The sequence below is a fragment of the Emydura macquarii genome, unplaced genomic scaffold, assembly GCF_026122565.2.
Source record: "Emydura macquarii macquarii isolate MOO-44397 ecotype Brisbane River unplaced genomic scaffold, CSIRO-AGI_Emac_v2 contig_450, whole genome shotgun sequence".
NCBI lineage: Eukaryota > Metazoa > Chordata > Testudines > Chelidae > Emydura > Emydura macquarii.
Window position 1 is genome coordinate 13,962,669 of NW_027130587.1, and position 26,670 is coordinate 13,989,338.

General features: G+C 44.6%; 1 protein-coding gene across 4 annotated transcripts in view; it reads right to left on the reverse strand.

The window, feature by feature from the left end:
- Positions 1 to 26,670, reverse strand: part of CUEDC1 (CUE domain containing 1) — a 105,074-nt gene that overhangs the window by 9,596 nt on the left and 68,808 nt on the right. For all 4 annotated transcript variants that reach the window (XM_067538072.1, XM_067538070.1, XM_067538069.1 and 1 more), the window contains 5 exons: positions 20,022 to 20,651; positions 13,724 to 13,851; positions 7,346 to 7,472; positions 5,026 to 5,209; positions 2,598 to 2,681 (listed from right to left, as the gene is read on the reverse strand). In XM_067538072.1, coding sequence (XP_067394173.1) covers positions 2,598 to 2,681; positions 5,026 to 5,209; positions 7,346 to 7,472; positions 13,724 to 13,851; positions 20,022 to 20,312 — 814 coding nt within the window. In that variant the 5' untranslated portion in view covers positions 20,313 to 20,651. The remainder of the gene's footprint in view (positions 1 to 2,597; positions 2,682 to 5,025; positions 5,210 to 7,345; positions 7,473 to 13,723; positions 13,852 to 20,021; positions 20,652 to 26,670) is intronic.

The window sequence follows — 26,670 nt, forward strand, 5'->3', positions numbered from 1 at the left end:
GGTGGAAGAGTGTGTGTATGTGTGTAGCGTGGAGAATCTAAGCCAAACCATCACTGCTGACCCAATTCCAGCTTCTGTGAAACAGCAGCCCTGCCACAAAGCAGATGCCAGCCACCTCCGGCTTGGGCTGAATAAGACAGAGCAAGACAAGAGCACACATGAAAGATGGAGACCAGCCCAGGGAGAAATTAACAGCAGTTCCTGGTGCACAAAGGGATAGTCTGTTCTGCCTCAGTGAGACCAGCTGGGCTGAACATCACCATGCCAGGTGGGATACAGACAGGGCTGGATTACGGGTGGGGAAATGGAAATCAGCAGGCACAGTGTTACCTAAACCTCTTGGGATGGAAGTGACCCCCCCGCCCCACACACACACACACACTCACTATGCTTCCAGTATAGCCCTCACTTTAAAAGGGTTATAGTTAAAAGACTACAGGCCAGATCCACAGGTGTGGCTCTGCTGATTTCAGTGGAGCTACGGATGATTTCTGCCTGCCTGTGAGCTTGAATGCCCAGTGCGTTACACCTTCGCTACCTGTGCAGAATGAATGCAGACAGCTTAGATACTACCACTCTGACCTGGCAGCTTTCACCCTTGTGCACAATGGATGCAAAATGACTACACAAGGTGCAAGGCCCTGCAGAATCAGGCCCCATTCATCAATGTCAGTGCTTAGTTAAAAAAAGAAATTAAAGGAAAAAGTATCACCTTCAGCTGAACAAAAAGCCTTCTGCTTCTTTGAATGTGACCCCAAGTCACCCCATCTGCTAATTTTATTTCTCAGCTGGTTATTAGATCATGCTTCAAGATCATTTGCATTACCACGGACAGCTAATTAAGAATGGAGAAAGTTTAGACGCCTCAGCTGTACTAGTTCAGGCAGCTGATCTGGGTGAGTCACAGCTCCTTGTTAATCGTATCCTTGTGCTTCCCGTCCCCTTTATCAAATCTGGGCACAATTGAAATTCCATAATCTTGGCCAAAATCGTCACATCAAGCCTCGATGAATAGCTCCATTTGCCATGTCCTGCTTTGTAGTTCAACATAAAGATAACTGACAGACCCCAATGCTAATTCTGTCCTTTGAGGCAGCTGCTATGCTCAGTCGCTAAAGTTAATCAGGATTATTCAAACAGTTGGTATGTCTGCAGGGCATGATCCCCGGCTCTTGGGCTACGTAAGGGCATGTTTTGTTATACTTGAGAACTAGATCACAGTTCTCTTCATTCTACCTTCACCCCCAAGCAAAATCTACACAGTCAGTGTGGCAAGAGAGAAAAGGACTAGGGTGGGGGAATGATGATGATTCTTTAAACTCTGGGCCAGCATAGAAGCAATGATGGCCTCAAAGTTTCATTTGACCAAAGCTCGAGGCAAGTGCAGGACACTAGGCCTAGTGCAGGAGAGAGAACAGAGTAGAAAACTGCATCCTAACTGTCTCCTTGTTGCAGCCTGACTGGAATCTAAGCTCTGCAAGTGCTGAGGGACTGTGACAAGGCAGGCGCTATTCACACAGTGTCACATAAGCAGGGGGAAGTAGTGAAGAGCCTAGCAAAAGTGTGTCCCTCCTTTTCTGGGTCATTTTGCCCATTCTCAGAAGCTCCAACAGGTGACAGAAAACAGAGAAATTCTCTGCTACAGGATAGGAAACTTAAGGGGAGATTTTCTAAGCAGAGACAGGAGTTAAGAGCTCAATTCCCACTGACTATCTAAGGGAATTGGGCTCCCAACTGCCCTTTGTGCCTCTGAAAATCTCCCCCGTAACTTCTCCTACTCATGTCACACTATTTTTACGGTCAGCAGAAGTCTCCCCTAACATCCCTGCTGATTCCCCCTAGAAGGAGAATTCCTTCCCCAGGAGCTTTGGAGAAGAGAAAGGGCTTGGTGTCAATGCCACCCAAAGGAAGACTTCATCCTCTGCCATTTATATCACAAAGCAAATCTCCACTGCAAAAAAGGTGTATTCTTCACTCTGGTCACAAAAGCACTGAAGATACGGCAGCTCACCTTTTCACTTGGGTTAGCAGCTAGACTTAAAACTGCTAGAGCAGCCTGGGATAGAATTGGAACCGCTAGCCTGAGTTGGCATGTCTTTACTGCTATTTTAACCTGAGCTGGCTAATAACCCACTTTTTTTGGGGGGGGGGGGGGGGGGGGGGGGGCAGCGAAGGCCTACCTGCAATGTGGCCCTCTGCAGACAACACAATGGCACAATGGCAGAAGCCTTAAGCCAGGTCTACATTAGAGAGCTTAAAGTGGCACAGCTGTACCGATGCAGCTGCACCGCTGTAAGATCTCTTGTGTAGCCACTCTATGCAGATGGGACAGAGCTCTCCCATCAGCATAATAAAACCACCTCCATGAATCGTGGTAGCTATGTCAGCAGGAGACGCTCTCCTGCTGACACAACACTGTCCACACCGGCACTTTTGTCAATGAAACTTATGTCAGTCAGGGGTGTGAAAAAACAGACCCCTGATCAACATAAGTTACATCGACAAAAATGGTAGTGTAGACATGGCCTTAAAAATACAAGGATGTTTGCCAGGAGATCTCTATGATTGTATGCTCACACACGGGCTTGTAAAATTACCTGGTTGTATGGAAGAAAAGCTGAAATCATTACTGATGGCAACACTGGTTGACTTGGATTTTTTTGACTCATACTTCAATCGATCTGAAAAACAAAAAACATTCTATTAGACCTAGAACCTTGCATCATTTATTCCATTCTTCTTGATCTATCCTTGCATTACACTGCACACATTGCCAAGGGTGTTTTACAGCTTCACTGTAACAAGGTTTGGAATGAGAAAAGGAGCTTGGGGCAGGAGCAGGGGGAATTTTTTTCCTAATCTTTCATTTGTTTTTATGGTTTATGAAAGGTGCTGAACTGACAGCCCAGAAGGCTGAAGTCCTCTATCCATAGGGTAGGTACAGCCTGAAAGATAGCAGGGCCAGCTTCCCCACACTGCTCTGCCAATGTGCCCCATCCCTACAGGGACCACACTGCAGGGCTGGATAGCTGGCAATTGGATGGAGACCCACCAACAGCATTGTTATAGGCAGGAAGTCATTTGCATGGGCTGGGCTCAGCTAAACCTAGATTACCAAGTGGGCATCTGCTTCACGCAGAGGCTGGGTTTTTGAATGGAAAAGAAATAGCATAAATATGTGACCATGCAAATGTAATCAGCTAAGGCAAAAAATGTTCAGACATAGGTGTCTAAACGGCAGACATCTAAATACACATATAGGCACCCAAATAAGAGCATCCTGATTGTCAGAAGTGCTGAGTACCCATGATTCCCTCTGAGGTCAATAGGAACTTGCAAGTGATCAGCACTCTGGAAAAATCAGGCTCAGAGTATAGTGTGAGCTGAAATTAATTGCCATATGTTGTGATTGGACCTAATGATGTACGATTTGTGAAAGCATTTTCAGAAACTTGGTATGTCACCAGCACGATGAAATATACTTAAAGAAATTGGCTTGTCTAGTTTTATTTTCAAAAGCTAACAAAAGTCTTATTAGGAAAAGATTAAAAACAAATGGGTAATAATCCTCGTCTGTTAATTGCACACATCTCTGATGGCATCAGAAGAGGACATTCATAAACATGAAAACATGTTTCAAAGCCAAATCACAACTCCAGATCCACACGTCTTCTAATGCTGGGTATGTTAAATTAGACCCTGGATCTTGATTTTGCAGATAGGCGCTTCTCTTTATAATGCAGCTGAACAGAGACCCTGGGGCTGAAGGCCTTTCCCTAATCTAAACCTATGGGGGAATTTGAGATCTGGATCCCAAATGTGCAGCTTCATTTCAAAGTAGTGCAACTAAGCGAGGATGGCAGCCTCTACACAGCCTGCTCCTTGCAATCCCAGCCTCGTTTGCTTTGTTCTGGTCTCCATCTGTCAGCAAAGTAAGAAAACTCCGTCTGAAATGCTGTCTGCCGCTCCTTGAAGGATCAACAATAAGTGATAGCATAAGAATCCTGGGCAAGTGCTTTCAAGACAGTCTTTTTGCCATCCTCAATAGCATTCACTCTCTCTGCTGTGTTCCTCTGCCTTAGATGAAAAGCAAGGCTGCACAATGCTTGAGGAGTCAAGAGAGGAAGTGAACTGTGCCCTCCTTCCCCCATCGCCACAAGCTCCAAATGCTAGCGCTCTGCACATGCAAAGCACAAAGCTAATTAGTGGTAGCTCTGTGCCTCCACATCCCCATCCCCAGGGAATAAACACATCTCTCTTCAAAACCAGCGTACAAGGCAGTCAAGCAACAAGTGCAATCCCATTGGCATCACAACTGTGCCCTCCGAAAGAATCACAGAGCTAGAGCACAGTGGGGATGAAGATCTTTGGGAGGTGCAAAACCCACTGGGCTGTGATCTCACTTGGAGAGCACTGCTCCAGAAAGAGCATTTCAAAGGCTGGCTGGACCTGTTGGACAGCGTGTGTGCACGCAGACGCATTTACTTTGTACAGAGAGCCGTGTTACTGCAATGCTCAGTTCAACTGTAAAAAGTCAGGCAAGGCGAAGTCTGATGTACCAGCAGCAGTGCTAACTCAGCATGTGCGCCTCTCTCTACTTATATGTTACATACACTGAACATATATGTATTCAATCAATAGTATAAGGCAGCCACTGAAACCTCTCCGAAGAAACGGGGTCATCCAACACATGAGGTTAGTGTAACACTAAGGGGCAATCCCAGATATTCAGACCCAGGAGCAAGACAGCCAAGCCAGGCTAGCACAAAAGGAAAGCACCCCTGCCATCAGCTCCCAATAGCCCAGCACCCTCAGGTTATTTACACAAATGCAGCCTAAGTGCAATGTGGCTGGAAAATGATTCCAGTGTGGTGTAGTTGCATTTTGCAGTCACTTTGCACTTTGTAAATGATGACACAAGGTGTAGGGCAATGGAGAATGAGGCTGAAGGGCTGCAAATTGCAGTACAGGAGGAATTCAAGCACATGAAAAGCATACACAGAAGTCTCTGAAATGGCTTATCACCTCTTTCAAGGGCAAGCAGAAAATCCCGGTTCCTCTGGAGCTCCTTCATGAATTCTTCGTTCTGCAAGAAGAGCGCAATTCGCTCATCTTCTAGGTACTGTTTCCACTTCCTCTCTTGGTCCAACGAACCCTGGGATCTCTGGCTGCCCTCACTGGGCACAATCTGATGGCAATTTTGTGAGCTCTAGACAGGAGTGCGACATAAAGGAAGAGTCAATGAAGGTCTTGAGCAGCTCATTACAGTAACCAAGTAGTATGCCCCCATTCAACAAAGCACTTGAGCACGTGTTTAAGTCCCAATGGCTTCAATGACATTGAAGCGTAAGTGCTTTGCCGAATCAAGGTTTAGCTTTTGTGAAAGATGTTGGAATATCAGCATTGAAGATTAAAGGTCTCCATCTATTAACAGAATCAGCACAGTTTGGGCAGCAGTAGGCTGAACTTCCTTCCCCTCCTGTACACTCAGCCTCCCCAAAGGGCCTCTACCCTGATCTTGGTTAAAGTGAAAATCTCTACTGGGAAAGGCAGCTGTGAAAAAGGCACTCTCTTCCCCAGCATATGTGCTGCTCTCAATTGAACTCAGAAGCAGATCTACTGATTATATGGTGCATACGTTTTTCTTCTGCTGCATTTCTCAGCCAGCACAGCACTGCCAACTGTGGGAGAGTGAGCTAGATTCTCTTCCTCCTTGAGCATCACCAACAGAAGTGTTTACCAAGTTCTAATCAATTACATGTGCAAATTTACTGAAGGCAATCAAGCTACATCATGGGAGTCAATGAAGGGATAGTTTGGCCTGGCTCTATTGCTAGTGATGTGTGAAAAGGAAAGTACCCAGCTTGCCTCTCAGGTTCAAGCTGAGTCAGCAGGGCTGGCTGTTGGGGAGGAAAAGTTTGTGGTTTTTCTTTTTAACTTGGAATCTGAGAATGTCTAATCTGGAAATCAGAAATTCAAGATAAACATGGAACCCCAGGAAGTCACATTTATAATCAGAGCCTCACTTTAAATACAAGAATTAATCAGCAGAATTCTTCTGATGACTAAATTGGTATCAAACCAGGGCTGAACCTGGCCTTGACATGGAAAGAAAGGCTTTGCACTCATGGCACAGCTTTTACTGTTCTCCACCTAAAGGCTTAAAATGCAATTTACCATCTGACAAATTCCACTATGCGAAGACAAACCCCAACATCCTCTGTTTCTCACTTCCCTGCTCATGCATATATCTGGGCATGCGGGGGGGCGGGGGGGACGCACGACATTCCATCCAGTAGCAATCTCATCTTGCCTAGAGTATTTATCTGACTTGCAGCTGGACTCAGAGGGCCATAAAAAGCGATAGCATCCAATTTCTGAAGAAGGAAAATGGCACCAGGACCTCTCTTCCCTCAGAGCCTAGTGAATTGGCTGCTTCCTATTTCCAAAAAAGTAATATAGCCCGAGAAGCTGAAGTTCCTGTGCAATAATTTATGAGACTGGCAGATGTGTCTTCAGAGCTAAAAAGGAAAGGAAGAATCTAGCTCTATTCTTATAATTTAGCCCCCTTTATTGCATTTTCTGTCTCACCTCTCCTAGCCTATAGGAGAGACAGCTTGATTTATAGGTTTGTTTGCTTGTTTATACAGATGAGAGTTGAGTGGGTAGAGAAAATATAGTAAGAAAGCTAAGTGAAAGAAATGTGCTTTGCGTTTAGTTCAGTGATCATCCTTGCTTCTTGCAGGAGACAGCCCCCTATTGCAGCTCTGGCAAGATGCATAGATTGATACACTGTGAAATCCTTAGCGTGGTCATAAAACTCTGTAGCTAGGCAAGTATTGATGTTGAAGTCCAAAGGTAGCTCACAAACCCTAATGTAGATGGCACCACTGAAATGTAGCTACCTCTGGAGTGGGAGAGCAGCAGCCGGCCCATATGCATCATACTGCGTAATAGAAGGGGACAAGGGAAATGTTGGCCGAGGCAAACCCCATCTCCTATGAAAATTGCCATGAAGCATCTTGGAAGCCTGAGGGCTTTGTCTACACTTAAAACACCACCGCTGCTGCAAAATTAGGATTGCAATCCCTCCAGGGCAAGGCTGATAGCTGTGATATTTCTATAGGATTTTAAAAACTTCATTTTGGCACACCTTAAATTTTGGGCTTCATTTGACCTCACAGCATCACTAAGTTTCCATTGGAAATGCCCCATCATGGTAATCTACACAGTACTTGGTGGATCTACTTCAGAAGGATGAAGAACAGAGCCAGCCCTGCCAGGATTTGAACCTGTAGTCCTAAGGAGTCCAGGTGCTATATAATTGAACATATTCTCCTCCCACCTGCACGCTGTCCATCTGCTGGGGTAGGATGCGAAGGAAGTCATCAGGAAGGTTGCCTAATAATGGGGGATTCCAGTTCCTGTACCGTCTGTGCACCTGCGGGCCATTGGAATTCGACACATCAATCCTGTAAGCCAGGGGAAAAAGACACAGCAAGATGAGGAAGCAATCGTGTCAGTATTTTGGCTCATTCTGCACACTCTAAGAACTCAGTTTCTCAAAGTGCGAGTGCCCTCGATTCCCACGGACTTGAATAGGAATTGAGGGCCTACCTCAACCATTTAAAAAAAAAAAATCACATCAGGCCCCCCCCACAATCATGAGATTGGCTTAAAAATCATTTTTAAAGTAACTAATTTGGGGTTCTTTTTATTTGCCTTTGAGTTTTTGAGCCTTTGGGTGTCATTGCGTTTTTAAGCATTTCTCTGCTGGACATTTCTTCTTTGTTTTGTTTCTCAAGATTCTCAAATAATGACACCAGGAGCTGGGCTTTAAGAAAAATCACCAAATATTGTGAGAGTTGGCAGCACTGCGGAGTTGTGTAGCACCACATAAATGCCCGGGAGCATTCTTGTGTGGAAGGGAGGAAAAGAAGAGAAGGGAGGTGTTTGCTTCCTTAGAAGCCTCAGGCATAGGGCCAGGGCTGAGGCAGGATACCAGACTTGATAAACCAAGTGGTGTGATTGAGTGTGACAATCTGTAAGCCCAGAAGGTCAAATGGAGTGAATGTTCAAGAACCAAATGGAAGTGACCCGTGCAGTGTTTTAATGGCCACTGCAGAGCAGAAGGCACATCACTAACCAAGGAGCTCTCTGACCTGCTCTGCGCTAAACCTACCCCTGGAATGCTTATAAGGCTGGAAGTTGCAGCAGACTCTTTTACGTGCCAAATCTGTCTGCGTCAGCAACCGGTGACGAACTCACAGACTGTAAATGTAACCTATGAATGTTACACTGAACTGACAGGCACCTTCAGCAGCACTCCCAGGGGTTGCATGCAGATGGCAGGTGTAGTAGAAAGAAAGAGCCTGGAGCACTGGGCCTGGTGCAAGACCTGAGGCCTGAATCAAAGGCTGAGAGGCAGAGTAAGCCTGGCCTTGGCAAAATAACAACTCACTAGATATTTACGTAAATACATTCCAGAAGGCTAGTAGAGATACACCCCAATCTAGTACAAGGTAAGATGGTTTGACAGAACAATGAATAGAGATGTTTCGTCTGAGATATCAGGAAAAAGGGAAGGGAAACAAATGTCATGAAATACATAAGGTGGTACATAAGGCGTGTATCCCAGTTGTTTGTCTCAGTCTATAAATGTTGGGGTACCTCGCCTCGATCCTTTGTGTGGCCTAGGGGACAGCAGAGACTCCCGCTGCTGACGGAGCCGCTCCTTGCCACTGGGCACTCATGTGTTAGTGTATCGGTAGCTCCTATGGGATGCTAGGACTGTGCCTTGAGGGCAATAAACCTGGCCGAGTGCCTTTGTCACCGAACCACGCCAGTGATCTTTCTTTATGAGTAACATTGAGGTCTGCATTATCTGCTAGTCTGAGGACAGAAGCACTGAGCAACCTGAACAGTATTACAGAGGCAACAACATTCCAGCCTTCAGCACTTAGACTTCCTGCTATTGTTAGATACGTGGGCAGCCTGTGTCCTTGGCCCTTTCTCCCATTCTGGGAGTGCTGGCTGTGCCTTGCTCACCACTTCTATCTTCCCCATACCCACACTCAGATAATGTGACATGGGGCCTTCCTGCTCAGCGATTTCTTGCCTATCAGTCTGTTAACACTTTCATCTGCAGTGGTCAATTCTTTCTGGAGTTCAGATGGGGCTGTTTCCAGAGCATTCCCCAGAATTATAGAATGCAGACACAGACGAGACCTATTAGGTCACCATGGCCAGGACTGTCTCCCTATTGTATTTTTCTTAATGCTTTATCTAGTTTAGTTTTAAATGCCCTGAGCAATAGACACCATTTCCTTGGGGAGGCTATTCCACAGCCTATTCCACTGCTAGGGTGGAGTTGCCTCCATTTTTGGGAGTTTGAAATTGGCTTCTTTTATTTTACATTTTCTGGGGGGTGGGAGTTTCTTCTGGGATCTTCTTCATTCCCCCCTGCACTCTCACACACTCCAAATCTCCCCAACGTTGGACAGACTTGTCCTCCATGTCAAGGACTTCCCCAATTAACAGCCTCTCAGGGAAAAGTTATATTTCTGTCAAAGTCAGCATAAAAGGTGCGTTACACAAAGCAAGATGCATTACTCAAGGAACTGCATCCTTACCCTGAAGAGCTAATAACCTACAGGCACTGGGTGGCAGATGCAGAGAACAAATGCAAAAGCAGAGTATAGATGATCTTTGTTGCCAGGTTTCCAGGAGCTGTTTGAAGCTGGAGGGGCAGTGGAGGCTTGGTGTACCTTAACTGAGAAGAGTACAGGGCAGCTTAAAAGAAGGCACAAAGTTGGCAGAGGGAGGAAGAGATAAGAAGGGAGGTGAGGACCTCCTCTCTGGCAGCTGAAGAGATCTTACTACTTTCTCTAAGAGTGGGTGCATTTCAGGAGCCATGGATTTTTATTTTCATGGCTTGCAGTGAAGCATAAAAAGTCAACAGAGATGGCAGGTGGCGATTATAATTGCGTGTGAATGTCAATGTCTTCATCATCACTTGCACACAGGGAAGAAAACAAATAAAAGCCTCTTCCCAGGTGACTGCCACTGAAGAGCTTCCCTTTCAAACTCTGACTGCACCCATCCCGCAGAGGCGCTGCACGCATCTTAGGCGGCAGGGACAGCACGAATCAGCCATGGAAAACTCAAGTGGTGTTTGTGTGTGATTAAAGGAACAGGAAGAGCACATTTCTCACTCCATCCCCAAGACAATTCCACATCAGTAAATTTCATCACTTAGCCCTCCACACAGCCACGTTCCTTAGAGACGCCTGCTTCTCTTAAGTCCAGCCTCCTTAGGAGCTGCAGATCTTATGGAATCAGGCCAGACGCAGCCAACGCAGGCTAACTACAGATCCCGGCATACGAGTGCAGGGTGCCCCATGCCACCTTCACATTGAAAGATGAGCATAGCTGGATAAATCCATTTTGTACAAACCAGGTGCGGCCCTCGGGCTCCCTGCCAATTGTCAGGGCTGCCCTCGGGTCAGTAATGTGTGGGCACCTCTGCCTAAATGCCAGGGAGGTATCCCAGAAAGGTGATTTCAGTACATAGCCAATGGGTACGTTGTTGCACTGATGAGCTATCTGATCATCTCTATTATACATACACACACACCCCAATATTATGCTGTACATTTGTACATGTTTTATGGGGAAAACTAAACTTTTCCTGCCTAGATGTGCTGGATAACTTGTCAGAGTATCACAGCATAATGGAAACTAGAGAGACAGAAAAGCACCAACAAATGTAATATATAGAAGTACTGTCACAGGGAGAAACACCAGTTACAAAAGGACTCTTTAATCTTTAAAGAAAGGGAGAAAGGAACCAATGCCTGGAAGTGAAGCTAGACAAATTTCAACTAGATCAACCTCTGGAACAAACCACCAAGGGACATGGTGGACTCTCCATCTCCAGCAGTCTTCAGATCAAGACAGGATGACTTTTGGAAGACTGGCTTTAACCAAACATAAGTTACTGGGCTCAATACAGGGGTAACTGTGTGAAGTTTAATGGCCTGTGATATTCAGATGGTCAGGCTAGATGATCAAATGGTCCTTTCTGGCCTCACTCTCTATGAAAATGTATCAAATCCTGGCCAGCTGGTACTTGGCAATTGTCACAATGATACACATCCCATGGCCACTCAGCGCACCACAGCAACAAGAGGAATGGCACTTGGATCTTCTTGCTGCAGAAACCCAGGCCTCTGCCAGCTGAGGTAAAGAAGAATTTCAATGAGCTCTCAGCATATCAGGCTCCTTGCACAATTTAGCACTTTTGATTCAAGCACATTTACTAGGTCAGTGGATAACTATTACAAAGGGGACATACCTACTGGCCAGTTCATTCTAAGGTCATCTAATCCCCAGCATAATTTAGCGATTGCTCCTCCTCCTATCACATGCAGCTGATAGAGCTCAATGTCCAGGTTCATTACCAAAGTATAGCCTTGTATCACGGGAGGCTAGGCATTGCAAACCACCCTCCAGATGTCGGGCTGGGCTCTCTTCCACCATGAGTTATTGTCCACAACACTACTCCACAGTCACAGCATGGGGAGGAAACCAGGCCAAGCCAGTGCACAGTTGCAGCTACTCTGAATGAGCCAGAGAATAGCCTGTTGAGGCTGGTCCAGGATCTACGATAAAGTGCACAAAGAGGCAGTGTAGCGATGGACTCCTGAATTTACTCAGTGCGTCAGACTCTCTTTCCCACCAATGCTTCCACTCTGTAAGAACATAGTTTTCAGCTGCCCGGTGGCGCTGACTATCCATGGGTGATAAAGGGCCAGTAGTGCTCCCTTCCAGAAGTGGGTGAGATGTTGTAGCAATGGGGTGTTAAGAGATCAGCCACAGTCCCACACAGCAATCTGCAGGAGTGGGATTCCTCCCCTGAATGCAAGCAGACCTTTGAGTTGGCGCTGCGTGTTGTTTTCTGTTTGAAAATGGGGGCACCAGTCAACTGGAGATGTAATAGGTTGCTTTTCATCTGTGTCAGCTCTCCAGGCAGACTTAACAGTAATGGCATCTCGCTGAAGGTCTGGGGAGCAACGTGCACTAGCACAAAGAGTATAATTCAAACAGCCACTAATACTACAAGTGGCCAAATTCAGCTCCATGTCGACAACCTGAGTGTGGCAGCTTCACCCGAGACCACTAAGTAGTTTTCATCTGAAGCAAACACCAGAACCAAAACAGATGTACTAAGGACCGGCTCCAGAGGAGGTTCCTGATAGTTTTTGCATCAAGGTGGTATGGGAAGAGATCTTAATTTTCAGGTGTTCCAGGGGAAGGTGGTATGTCAGGCTATGGTCAAGTTTTACTTCTGATTTATAACTGATTGCTAGGACCTACTGAAACTGAAGTCTGGTTTTATTGCCTGAGGAATGCAGGGCTGTCCACGTTTAACAACGTATGTACTATTCCAATAGCCACTATCTCTGTTACTCTAGTTTCTCTGACTGTAACAACTCAGGAATAAAATCTCTGTTTACACAGATGATAGGCTCAATGAGAGAAACCACCTGCTGTTGTTTCGGTGAAACAGCTCACCTCCTTTAGCTAATTTTTGACATTCCATTCAGTCCATGAGTTACTTTCTGGGCCGTTCAGTGTTGTGTTTCTAAAGCCTTACAGACATTTCCCCCAGCTGTGAACTTCATTCATCTCCTTTGGCTTTATCTCACTCAATCCTATTTAATTCACCAGCTGACCCTGCAAGAGGCCAGCCAACATGCAGCAAAGCACCATTTCTGCAGCCTCGGAATGTGTCCGGTGCATGGGCCTTTCAAAAACACTCGTCCTCTGGCCAAAGCAACATGGTGAAATAGAATATATGGTGGATAGTGTAGAGGACAGTGTGCCGAATGGTGCACAACTTTTCCATTCACGCTGAGGTTTCTACCTTGAGAGAGAAGACTGCAGGATACTCATTCACCCCTTCCGGAGCAACATTTCATCAAAACCTACTGTGACTACAGGAAGGGGAGAAAAAATTGTGCTGCAGTCGCACTAAGCTTTGCTCATCCAAGGTTTGATTTGCATCTGGTGGTTTAGATCCAGACACCTCCCACCCCACCTGCAAAGATCAATCTCAAAGATAAATGGTTCCAATTTTTGCCCTCCTGTAGTAAACATCCCCACTGAGGAGGCAAGGTTACTGGAGCAGTCAGAATTCCCATTAATCGTGCTTTGCCCTTCTCTTAGTCACCAGTGCATCCTGCACAAGGCAGGATACACAACATCATAACAAGCCCCAGACAAAAGCAGCCTGCTGGTTTTGTTCCCTGCCGGCTTTCTCCACTTTTATGAAATGGCATTCCTAATCCTGCGGGTTTGATTCACTGCCATTTCAATCTCAGCAATGCACTAGCCTATGTGGCACTATCCTACCAGCTATCCCTATAGCAGCAAGCCAGCAAGCATCACCTGGCATTCCCAAGCACACTTCTATACGCATGGGAGACAAAACGTTGTGGAAAGGAAACAAATCCATTCCAGTCTGCAAAAGGAAACTACAGGCAATGAAATAAATATCTTGAAATGCACTTGCTCTACCTCAACAGCGTCCTTTCACAGAACCAGAGTGTGACCTGACACTAGAGGTTCCCCATCACTGTAACCCAAAACAAGCTGGCTCCAGGCTGTTTTCTGTGAGGAGGGGACTTGTGCGGGTTGGACTCTGCACTCTGGCTCTTACCTGGGCGGGGGGCTAGGTGGAGCTTGTGGATACTGCCGGTCGAAGACGTGCATATCATAGGCAGGGGGTGAGTAGACAGGGGGAGGCTCTTCATCCGAACTGTCTGGCTCCAGAGTCCGCTCCAAAATCTACACAATTAAATGAAGGCGAGAGAATAAGAGACCAGTGACAGGTCAGCAGAGGAGAGCCTGGACTGCTGGTGGATTCTCTGTACCTTGAAGTCTTTAAATCATTATCTGAGTACTTCAGTAAGTCAGTCTTAGGTCAGGGGTCTATTACAGAAGTGGCTGGGTGAAGTTCTGTGGCCTGCGTTGTGCAGGAGGTCAAACTAGATGATCATAATGGTCCCTTCTGACCTTAGATTCTATGAGTCAATGCAAGATACACCTAGGGAGGCCCCATCCTCCCCTCTCGCGTCCACAGGTGTAAATCAGGAGCAGCTCAACAGAAGTCCATGGAGTTGCACTGGTGTAACGGCAACATGGCACCAGAATCAGGCCCATCACATCTTTTAAAGCAGGCAGCCAAACCGAGCAGTGTCCCCTGAAGACACGTTGTAATAAATCAAAGGATGGGAAACTTGTAGTTATGTGAGACAACTTAGACCACTTAGTGAAAAAATGGCTAGCTGAATAGACAACATCTCTGCTCCCTGGAGGATAAGATCTCTCCACTCACACATGCTGTAATAGGACACCAGGACTCAGGGGGCTCCGCTGATCCCTTATAGTATTTATCACTGGTGAAACTAAACAAGCAAGATAGATACTGTACAAGCACCAGCAGGCAGGGCCAGGTGCATTTCATTTTGTTTTTTTAAGGGTGTGCAACAATTCCTGTGCAAAGCAAGGTCCCGATCTTGAAAAATGCTAAGCACTCAGGGCTGGATTCTCAAAAGCACCTCAGCCACTTAGGCACGCTAGTGCCACAGAAAGGCAAGGAACTTTGCATGCTTACGTGACTTAGGCACCTTTGAAAATAAATCCCTTCCTCAGCTCCTGCTGACTTTATGAGAATTGTGAGTGCCTTCCAGGATCAGGCAGTTGGCGTGGCAACGCCTCGCAGGCCGCTGACTGGCCATCAGTGCTGCAAAGTACAAACACTCCTGGTGCCCCCTTGATCTCTCCCTTTGCTTACTCCCTCTCCTCACAGAAGTCTGCAGTTCACATCCCGAACGGCGTGGAGGTCAGGGCATTCGCCACACCTTTGCACTGCTGTGCACATGCAATCCTGCGCTGGGAACAGAGACCCCGGGAAGGTGGTCACAGTGCACTGAATTGATTTTAAAAACACAGGTTTATTTTAATCCCTGTTAGGTACCTGGCTCCTCTGTAATCTCTCTGGGGAGGGACATGACCAGGTGAGAAGCTGCTTCTTGACCTCCTCTAAAAGCTGATGCTTCCAATGACTGTGTCTAATTTGACTCTAGCTTTCTGCATTTCTCACCAGTAGTGACGTCACTTATGAGCTGCCACTGAAGACTAAGGAATCTCGGGTCACGTCCCCACGATGCCCTCCAGATACGGACTTCACGAAGGGACGGATCCAAAGCTGGCTGAAGTTAATGGAAGTCTTTCCTCTGATGTCAGTGGGGTTTTGGATGAGACCTCAGCTTGCCTTTTAAAACAAGCTGATCTGGCTGCATATTTCACTGATCAAACCGTGCCTGCCCTCACTAGTCAAGCTGCAATCTGCTTCTGAACTTCTTGCATATTTTACTGACTTCCCTCCACATTGACCTATTGCCTGAGTGCTGCATACCTTGACAACTAAAATGCACTTGGTAATGGCTCTTAAACAGTTATTGGGCACTAATGACTCCGTTCATGTAGTGCGCCTTTGCAGGACAAGCTACAGAGCGTGAGGCCTGCTCTATACCGAAAACTTAGGTCAATCTAATTACATGGCTCAGGGGTGTGAAAAATTCACCTCCAAGAGACGTAGTTAAGCCAAACTCAGTGGAATTCTTCTATCGATCTAGCTACTGCCTCTCAAGAGGGTGGATTAACTACAGCGAAAGAAAAGCTCATTCCATCACTGTAGTGTCTACACTACAACACAACAGCGGTGTAGCTGCCGCGCTGCCATTGTATTTCTTTCTTCTCTTTTTGTAGCTAATTCTTTTTGTAGCTTGTAGTGCAGACATATCCTAAGGCCTGGTCTACACCAGAAAATGAGGTCGGTATAATTATGTCGTAACTATGTGACAATCCACACCCCTGAACAACAGTTAAACTGACCTAACCCCTGATGTAGACTACCGCCTCTTGGGGAGGTGGGATACCTACACTGACAGGAGACATCTCTCTGTCCTGTGACAGATGGTTCTCTTCAGGAAAGACCCAAGACCGGAATAAAATGAGGGGCTGCAGGTGAGGATTGGGGTACATTGACTGAGCAATGCAGGAATCAGGACTGGAATGGTAGGAGGTGCTGCAGATCAGGATCTCAGGGGCACTGACTGAACTGTGTAGGAAAAAAGCCTGCAGTGCCCACCGCACCATGCCAGGCACAGGGTTAAGGATATTAGACCTTCCCTTTCACAGGTGCGAAATCAACCATAAAATTAGCTACAAAAAGAAATAACTTTGCTCACCAGCAAATTGATGTATAATATCAGTGGATATGAGGAGGAGTCCTGAAAGGTTAATAATAAACCATTTGCACTGTTATAGCACCTTGCACTAGAGTATCTTAAATTGCCTAACTAGCATTAATTGAGTCCCCCAACTTCTCTATGTGAAGTAGATAAGTAAGAGGCCCATTCACTGTCAATGGGATTTTGGCTCCTAAGTTTCCAAATCCCTTTTGAAATTGAGATTTAAACTCCTAAATCAGTTAGGAGTTTCAATGCAGATCACAGGATTGCTTAAATACCTTTAAAAATGTGGGTATAAATGACTTGACCAAGGTCACACAGTAATGTTAGTAGCAGAGCTAAGAAAACATGCAGGAGTATGAATTCCCAATCCCGTTTTAACCACTTGTTGATGTTACTTTGCTATAAATATCACCATGACACATTACCTTGTTAGATGTCTAAGCAGTTCCTTGGGAGGGGGGAGGTGGATGTGTATCAGTGGTAGCTCCAGGTCAAAATCTTAGATGTGTAACTCTCTGTAACTCTCCTCAGTGGCACCTGCACTCATGTTGGGCACATTTAAAAGGGCCCATCAGGCTTTGGCTGTTGCTATTAGCCTGTTCACTGAAGCGTGTATGCCCTCTGGCTTTGGAGGCCCCTACTAGAAACAGTACATGTTCTACAGTTTCCCCAAGGGACTTCATCTGGAAGATCCAAGGGTAACTTATCAGCTGTGAACAGAAGGCAGGGGCATTTATTTTACTCGTGTTAAAAAAAAAAAAAAAAAAAAAAAAAATCTATGGGGCAATGTCCCAGGTGACCCAATGATGGAATCACCACTGGAAAGAGCAAGAAGAAGAATCCAAGAATGAAAAAATTTTCTTTTAAAAAGTAGACAATATGCAGAACACAGCCTGCTTCCCTGATTCTGAACGCAGGCACAGTACAATTGGAGGCAGGAGAAGGAAGGGAATGGTGTGCACAAGGCCTGTAACAGCTGACAGAAGAATAAGGTTAATAGGGATCTAGGCCCAAGTCACAAAAATACAGCTCCCTCCCTACTTGCATTAATTCCATTAGAGGAAATGAGACCCCCAGTACCTCCAAGATCCCTTTGCCTTGATGCTGGAAGCCACAACTCTCTTCTTCGAAATCCTTGTCTTGTCAGGATGTTTTTAATCCATAAACAGTTGAAGAGCCTCTTGTAATCTGAAGCCAGTTTCCAGCTGCCCACTTTGCTAAGCATGACACACAGTCTGCCCTTGCCAGTTTTACTCACAAACTCATTTTACAGGTGCAGGTAGAACTCTCTACTCATGCTCTCTCTACCCGCCTCCCATTCATTTCTTCTCCCGTTTTGTTCCTATCAAGCAAAGCTCACCAACGTAGATTGAGTTGTTACACCATCAAAAAGTGCAAGACAAAAACTGCCTTTGTAACAGCAACTGAAGTTTTCAGTCACATGCCTTTGCATTTTGCCACTCAGCATGCATTAAACAGTTACTTGCTTACAGAATAACTTTTCATTCCAATGAGTGAGAGTTACATGCAAGATTTCCACTCTGATATGAGGGTTCTAGTGCATAGAGATCCAGATAATTCCTTCTTAAACTACTTCACCATAGTTTCTGCACCTCACCATATGTTATTATAGTATAACTGGAAGTAAACATATTAAGGCTACTAGATAGATCTGTGTGCTCATACAGAGTTCCAGTTGGGGCATGTTCCCTGGTAAACAAAGTAGACAAAGCTGGAACTCGAGATGCGTGGAAGCCTGTTTGTATCTTCAGTTAATAACTGTTTTTTTTAAATGAACACTTCCTGTTTCAGCAGGTCTCTGATTCTCTCTTTCTTGATATCCTATCTCCCACCCACAATCCATCCAGTTATGGACTGGAAATCTGCTCACCCTGGCTAATAACACAAACTAAATGGGATGCCCCATGGAATTTCCTTTTTCCATCCTCTCCCTCATACTCTTGTGCCACCCTTTTCTACCAAGGAGGTTAAAGGAAGTTACTGTTGGGAGTCAGAATTTTAACTTTGTTTCATTTTTATTATTGACACAGGAACATACTGCTGTTCATCTCATTGGCAAACAGAAAGGGATGGTGCTCCAGCACAGGGAACTCACAAAGTGAGACTTTATGTGTACATGTGATGGCCACTATCTTGTCTGACATCAAGGACTGAACCAGGAAACGCCAGAGCTGAAACATGAGTGTCTAGAGCTCAAGGTGAAGACACAGGCTCTATAACTGGGGGCTGCAAAAGATTCACATCCTCTGTAAATAAAACACAGAGAAAGGTATATAACACACACTGAGCAATGGTGAACTCACACACTTCATGCCACATTGGGATTGGAGAAGCGGTGGGCTGTGTACATGCATTAAGAGCAAACTAGACCCCTATAACATTTTGATTCATCCTCATTTCACCATCTTGGTTTCCTTCTAGGTCAGTATAAGCTATGCTGTTCCTAGTTACTTTGCTTTCTCTTTATCAGACCTTGCATTTGTCCTGCTTATAGCAAAGAAACTCTGATCACAGCCATTCTCCAAACTCAAGGTACATGAAAGAACACGGAAATGAAAGAGCATGGAAACTGAAAACAGAGAATGTGTTAAATAGTTGTTGCTGACATTTCCTGTGACAATAGCATTGCAAAGCTAAGACTCTTTAGTGCACTTCTCTTCTGAAAATTAACTTAGGAAATATGACTCCTCCTTTCTCAAAATATTTGCTTCCCCTGACTTGAGTGACAAAGATACAGTTAATTCGATTTCAAATGCAGGGCCAAACTGTGGTGTTTCTTGCTTTGAGTCTCAGTGCTATTGTACCAGGCATTCTAACTGCAGCTACTCCTGGCACATAAGATACGCAAGGCTACCGAACGTAATCAACTTTGGTCATCACCCATCCAAGTTGCAGTTGAACCAATTGCAGAGGTAAAAAAGAATGTTTATCTTCCACTACCAATCTTGAGAGCCATCTAACTCGAGGGACAACCTAAAAATTCAGAATGCACTGAACGTAAAATCTAGCAGCAAATAAGACATGAGAAAAGAGATCCAGTTAATTAATACACTATCTGGGCATGGAACATTGTATCAGTATAATATATGCATGTACATTTCTTGAATGAGCAGACACTTCTTAAATATATATAGAGAGAGAAAGAAGGCAACTCAAAGAATGAAGTGCAATGCTCCGCAATCAAGCTCAGATCCAGGAAACATGTGCATAATGTCAAGCATGCAAGTAGTATTATTGACTTCACTGTATTTATACTGAACCACAAGTTTAAACGTGTGAGCCGGACCACTGAAAATGTATCTGCATGTAGGCACCTGAGTAAACTCATGATTTCAGTGGGACTACTCACATGCATGTGCTTACGTGCTTTGCTGAACTGGAGCCTCATGCAGTGTCTTTCATCTGAGGATGTCACAGTACTTAAAAAGACTGGTTAATGAAACCCCCCACCTCACTGTAAAGCAGGACAGTGTTATAATCAATTTACAGATGGGGAAAACTGAAGCACAGTGAAGCTAAATCGCTCGCCCAAGGTCATGTAGGAAATGCCAACAACAGAACCCAGGAGTCCAACCACATAGTCCCTGTCTATAGACAAGAACTGCCATCCTTTTCCTGGATGCCAATGACCAAAGCCCCCAACCCATGCAAGGTGTGGGGAGTAATGGAAGTTACCTCTGGGGGAATACTGTCATCCGAGTCTGAGCTGTCATCATAACCACTGCCATCTAAATTCATCTGTAAGAGCTGGTCAATGGTGGCGTCCACAGCTCCATTGTTAGCCCGCAAAACACATTCAATAATCTCATAATCCATATTGGGAAACATAGTCTTGAAATCCTCCATGGCCTGGTTGAACTCCAGCCGTCGCACCTGCCTGGCGGGCCGGCTGTTGTTGAGTTCCTGGGCGGAAGAGCTGTTCCTTGAGCTGCCATTGCTGCTGCTCCGCCGGAACAGGCTTGTCATTTTTGAGAGCTGCTTTTGAAAAATGTTTAACTTTTCAAACCTGGTTGGGGAGGAGGCGGAGGAGGGGGTGAGACTATAAATCCTAGGTGATGAGGAGGTGGGAGAGGAGCGTGCCACCTGCCAGCTGTCGTCGTCAAGAAGCTACATAGCCATCCTTTAATGCTACTGCCCAGTAATCCAGAACACAATGGGGGGACATCCGGACGCCTCAGCAGGAGAGCAGGGACTGCTGTGCAAACATGGAGGAGCCTGGCTCCAAGCAGTTCTCCACTGGGGGCCTGTGCAGGAAAGGTCTTCAGCAACACTACAGCCTCCTGAGACACTGGAGCATAATTTAACCTGGGAAAAAGACACAAAACACACTGGTTGGAACAGATTAATGGAGAGAACAGGTCAGGATTTTATTTATTTATTTATTTATTTAACAGAAAGAGGGTTTTTTGGTTGAAAAATGGTCCTTTGATCGAACAATTTTTTTTTTTTTTTTAAATGGAAAGACGTGGACTTCCCCCTAAATATTTAAGGAAGTTTGTCAAAAATGATCTTCAAATTAGAGAGAGAGAGTGTGTGTGAGGCGCCTGGTTTTCAGTAATGAAATATTCAAAAAACATTTCAAGAATGTTTCTGATCAACATTTTGATTTAAAAAATGGGGAGAGGGGAGGAAAAAAATGAAAATGGGTCCGTTTTCAACTCTCCAAATGGAAACACCACAATTTAAAAAAAAACTTCAGTTTTGACCAGTTCCTTTCGCAGCAAACATAGGTCTTTTACACGGTGTATGTCTATTCTACTTGTCCAATAGCAGGGCCAAGCTTAACACACAGTGACACAGTTGCAAAAGACTGTTTGTACTTATTAGCTGTTAATTACCTATTAGCCAGTTACAAGGTCTAGCTCCCAGGATAGAAGACGACACTGCATATATTAAATTAATACTACATATCTTAGCCAAATTAAGTACAGATAATAAGGAGACTTCTCTCGAGTACCAGTGCTGGGCATGGGTCTACCAAAACTTTGGACACATCTCTCCAGGCAAAGGAATACAACTGGTACTCAGATACCATGGCGATGGGCATCAATAGACAAAGAAATATACTCCTACCTCCCATAAGAAAAGCATGACTAGGCGGATCACAATTGTGTTTTTGTGTCTGTGGAGTCCTGGCTTCCAGTACCCTGTTCTAACCACTAAGCCACACACCCTCCCTAAACAGCACAATGCTATATTTTCAAATATTTATGAACATTTTACAGCAACTGAGCAGAAGGGTTTATATGGCACTCACGGAAATGAGCACAGTTATCTGCAGAGGGAACTTCATAGGGAGATTTTAAAACTGTCAAACATTTGTATAAACACAGTCATTTGGATCTGCTAGTGAGAAAGTGCAGCTCAGCGTTCTCATTCAGAACAAAAACTGCAAAAAGGGCCGGCAGCATCGCAATTTGGATAACACATTGCCTTATTCCCATCTCCAGGTCATCATATCTATCTTCTGATGCTGCTATGAATTCCTCTTTAATAAATCCCTCCCCTGTACTAATAACAGCTTTAAGGGGAGAAGGTTAGTCTGCTTTTTAAAAAGGAACAAATGGATTCCATAATCAAAAGAATGCAATAGCTTCCAAGAGAATATGTCCAGAAAAAAACTGTTCATTCATTGTTATTCATAGTGCAGCAGCACACAGAAATCCCAGTCAGTCATGGACTCAGGACCCCATTGTGCTAGGCACTGCACAACACAGAACAAAAAGAAGGCTTGCCCCAAAGAGTTTACAATCTAAATAAACAACAATTAAGGCATTTTCTGCCCCAAAGAATTACAATCGAAATAAAACCATTCAAAATCTCCAACTGCAGTTTTATTATTTCTAAATAGTTAAATGTCTCTCTAAACAGAGAAAAGAAGTAAAGCCAACTCATACAATTTCAGAACAGCAGATAAACACTTTGCAAACATGGCAAATCAAACACTGGGGAAAGCCGGCAAATCCAAGATTAACATTCACTTTAAAACCATAAAGAGATTATATAGCTGCAGCCTCTCCTTTGGAGAGAAAGGGCCAAATTCATCTCTGGATTAACTCCATTGATTAATAGAGTTATACCCAGGACAAATTTGGTCCATAACATCATACATTTACAATGGCTTTTTCTTAATTGGCAGGTGGAGATTTCAAGACAACTGTTCCAGAAATTATATTTAATTACAAAAAACCCAAATCAAATTATTTTAAAATAAAAATGTCAGGAGGCTCTTAGCAAAACATCATGTAATCAGATTCAAAACATTAGGCAGAGCAATAGCCTCCTAAAGTTACCCATGCATAACTGTTTGATTACCATGTGTATGTATTATACATGAAAGTTATGTTCCTTATACTACCCAATCCATGTTAGCAATAAAGCTGCAGGCTTTTACACCTTGAGTTATTCTAAGAAATTTAATAGGCTACATAGAATAGCCCAGTATCCAGGCAGAGAACAATAATTACGCAGTAGAGGTTCCTCCAGGGAACTGTACTAAGCTCAACAGAAACATTAATGGGATGCACTAAATTTTGCACTTCTGTTTGAAATCTCTTTTCAAAACACTGCCCTGTTTCGTCACAGCTTCTAAATATGTCTGAGGGGCCACAGATGCCTCTGTTAGTAAGCATTCTGGAGTGCCTGCATGCCTCCCTTTTTTCTGTGTGTGTAATTACTAAAGACATATTTGTATTCTTATAAATTATTTGTATTATGGTAGAGGGACTCATTGTGTGAGGCACTGTATTTACACATAGTGAAAGGCTGTCCCCGCTCCCAAGAGTTTACAATCTAAATGAACAAGACAAAGAGGGAGTTGGAGTAACGAACAGCACTTTCCCATTTTATAGTTAAGGAACAGAGGCAGAGAGGCACAGAGATCAAATGACTTGCCCAAAGTCACCTAAGAAGTCTGTGACAGGGCATGGAACTGAATCCCTCTTTTTGGAGGCCCAGTTCAGTTCCTTAACCACAAGACCATCCTCCTTCTCAATGAAAAATGGATCTTTGTTTATAAGCGTTCATCCACTCCCTTCTCAGAGGAATGCCTAATCCTAGTGTAATAATACACACTGTGCCCCATTTCCACTAAGCTCTTAACTGCATTAGGGAACCATGCATAAACTCATTGTAAACATGGTTCAAACTGAGAACACGTCTACTCTATAACAGTGATGTTCGGGGGACGGGGACGCTATTACTACATGATTGTCCTCCAGTACAGTTACATATGGTTTTGTATTGCAACACAGATGGGATATACCCATGTTATAACTGTATCCCCAAATATGAACAGCCATGTACCATTTAACCAAGTAATGACTGGTCCCTTCAATCCTGCTATGTTTGCAACACAGATAGGACATCAGAACATGCAGCATAAGGACTCTAGTGGAAGCACCTTTTGGATGAGAACCTGGGACCACGGCGGTTCTGGGCTACCAACACTTACACATTACCACTCAGCGCTCAGGCTGGGGTTCCACAGGGTGACCCTGTGAAGCTAGACATTGCAGGAAGTTCCACCCACTGGAGCCTGCGTGGCAGCCCCCCTCTCGCAGCCTACTGATTGGCCCAAGCCAGTATATATGTCAGGAAATCATTACAAGGAACTGTCTGAGCAGCTATGCAGACTTCCTGCTTCTGCTCCAGACCTTGCATTGCCGTGAACCTTAGATTCCAGCTCCTGTTCGTCCCCAACTCCACTACTTGCTTCCTGTCTGTAATCTGGTGCCTGACCCTGATTTCCTGGTATCCTGACTGGCCCAACCCCAACTCTATTACACATCTTCTACCTGCAACTCAGTACCTGACCCTGACTTCCTAATATTCTCACCCAGCTGGACCCTGACTCCGCTATGTCTCCTAACCACAGCTTGGTAATTGACCAGTGCACGCTGGCCACCTGTGGCCTGGCCCTGACATCTAGAATGTTCTGCCTCGAAAGCTACTGGAGTTATGTGACACGTTCCACATTGGTGAGGGATGCATATTCCAACACCGGATTCAGGATAGTGGGGGTCTTTCTGTGTTTGGTATCCAATGACAAATGCAATACTCCTATTTCTCCAAGGCTGGTGGTTGTAGGGAGCTGTGGGTTCCCATGCAGCTAGCAGTCAGTGTATAGGGGCAAGATGGGTGGGTCGTGTGGGGAAGGGGGTAGCAACCTTATATGCCGTTAGCCTGAGGTTACTGTAAACAGAATTTCCATCAATCCATCCAAGATGCTGTATAGTAATAAAATAAATTATACTTCATTCCTATTGTACAGATGAGGAAGCAGAAGCATGGAGAGGGGAAAAATGACTCACCCAATGACAAGGCGGGAAACAGAACCCGGGATCTCCCAACTACGGGTCACTTGCCTCTCCAAACATAATATGCAAGGACAGGGAGGTGCCAATATGACTCATGAGGAATATCAGTAGAACGTCTGGTATCACATTGTAACTGAATCAAATTTTGCTCTCAACTAACCTGCCCTCCCACCCCACTCTCAACAAACCTTTCCTCTGTTCTGGGTCAGTGTAGCAGGTTAACAGCAGGGCTTTGAAAATCAGGTGCATGCAGGGAAAGTAAGAAGGATGTTTTGTTGAAAAGTTGTTCCAGTCATCAGTGCAGATAGCAGTCTAAACTAGGTCCTCACCCTGCATCTGATAGGTCAGCCAGTGTTTACTGAGTCCTACACGAAAGCACCTAGCCTTGACCAATACGAGCTGTACCCTGCACACATCTTTGGAGAAAGATGTGCTCACTGAAAACAAAGTTTTCAACATGGGAAAGCACTTATTACTGGGCAAACGGTAAAGCCAGAAACACTTGAACTATGACATTTCACAGATTATTCCTCTCCTGAAATTCCTCCTGCTTTCTGAATTTACCATGCTGGGATTTTTTCATTTCTCACATTCCATCAGGTTTGTCAATTAGTCATCCATCTAAGCTACAAAAACAAGAGCATTTGGTCTTGTTAATGTTGCTGGTTTAGGCTGAATATATGGGTCACTTTTCAAATAGTTCTTTGAGAAAGAAGGTCCTGTTTGGATTTTGTATTTTTGTGGTTAATCCTCTCCTCACACTGTTGCCCTAAACCCAATCTAAACTAATTTGTTGCTTTTCCAAACCCAGATCCAGATCCTGCAACTAGAATCAGGTTGGAGGACCCCTGCCGCCCCTCCCCCCACTGAACTAACTGCAGCAATGGGACCTAAAATTATTACTTGTGTATTATTATTAATTTGTATTATCATAGCACCTAGGAGCCCCAGTCGTGAACCAGGATCCCACTGTGCTAGGTACTGTACAAACACAGAACAAAAAGACATTCCCTATCCCAAACACCTAACAATCTATAAATATAGGATACCAGACAACAGATGGATACAAACAGTCTGACAGGGAAACATTGCAACAGTGCTGTCAGAATGATACAGTGGTCTCACTGTACCAGCAGCCTAACCTTTGTCAAGTTTTTTTTAGGCTTCATAGAAGAGAACAGAGATCCTGATGGTAATTTCAATGAGAGTTAAGAGGCACTTACCAAGCGGCACTCAGCATCTTACAGGGCCGAGCCTATACTTTGCACCTTCTATCTGAAAATTGAAAAGGGCTTGAAAACTGACAAACATTACATCTCGTAAGTATTTTGCACATGGGCAAAAAGTTTAAAGGACTTGATACAGATTCACTCTGTGATCTCAGGCAAAGCCAGGAACGAAACCCAGATCTCGTCTTCCATTTCCTTGCATTAGCCACTAGACGATATTTCTTTCCCATTGTTCGTTACAAGACATTAAGTCATGTAACTGTAGATGGAACCCAGGCCTGCATGTTTGGTTGTTAAGCTGTTGAACATGTTCCAATTACTAAGAGGCCTGTCCTGTTTCACCATCTAATTATCTGATTCCAGAAAACAGCAAAGTACCATGGTGCATAATTGCAAGTGAGAATGGAATTCTTTTGTCAGAGAAATCTTGGTAACCGGTGAGGAAACGTATGTTTTCAATGTTACATTCTGGCCCTGGCCCCCCTTCACACTTATATTTTATTTTAAACTACCAAGACAGTTGCTAAGGAAGATTGAGTGCAGTCCAGAGAAACTAATGTGCTGATTACATAAAAATACCTATTACAGATGTTTCCAAAAAGAAAGAAAGAAAGCCAGTGGTGAGCCTGGATATCAGCTGTGATGTAGTAACTACACAGAGTGCTACAAACACTTTGATCTCTCAAGTCATACAATAACAAAATATCACATTGGCGCTCCCACCTTCTAGGTTGACTGTATCATCTCATTTCACATTATAAGCCAACACATGGTAAT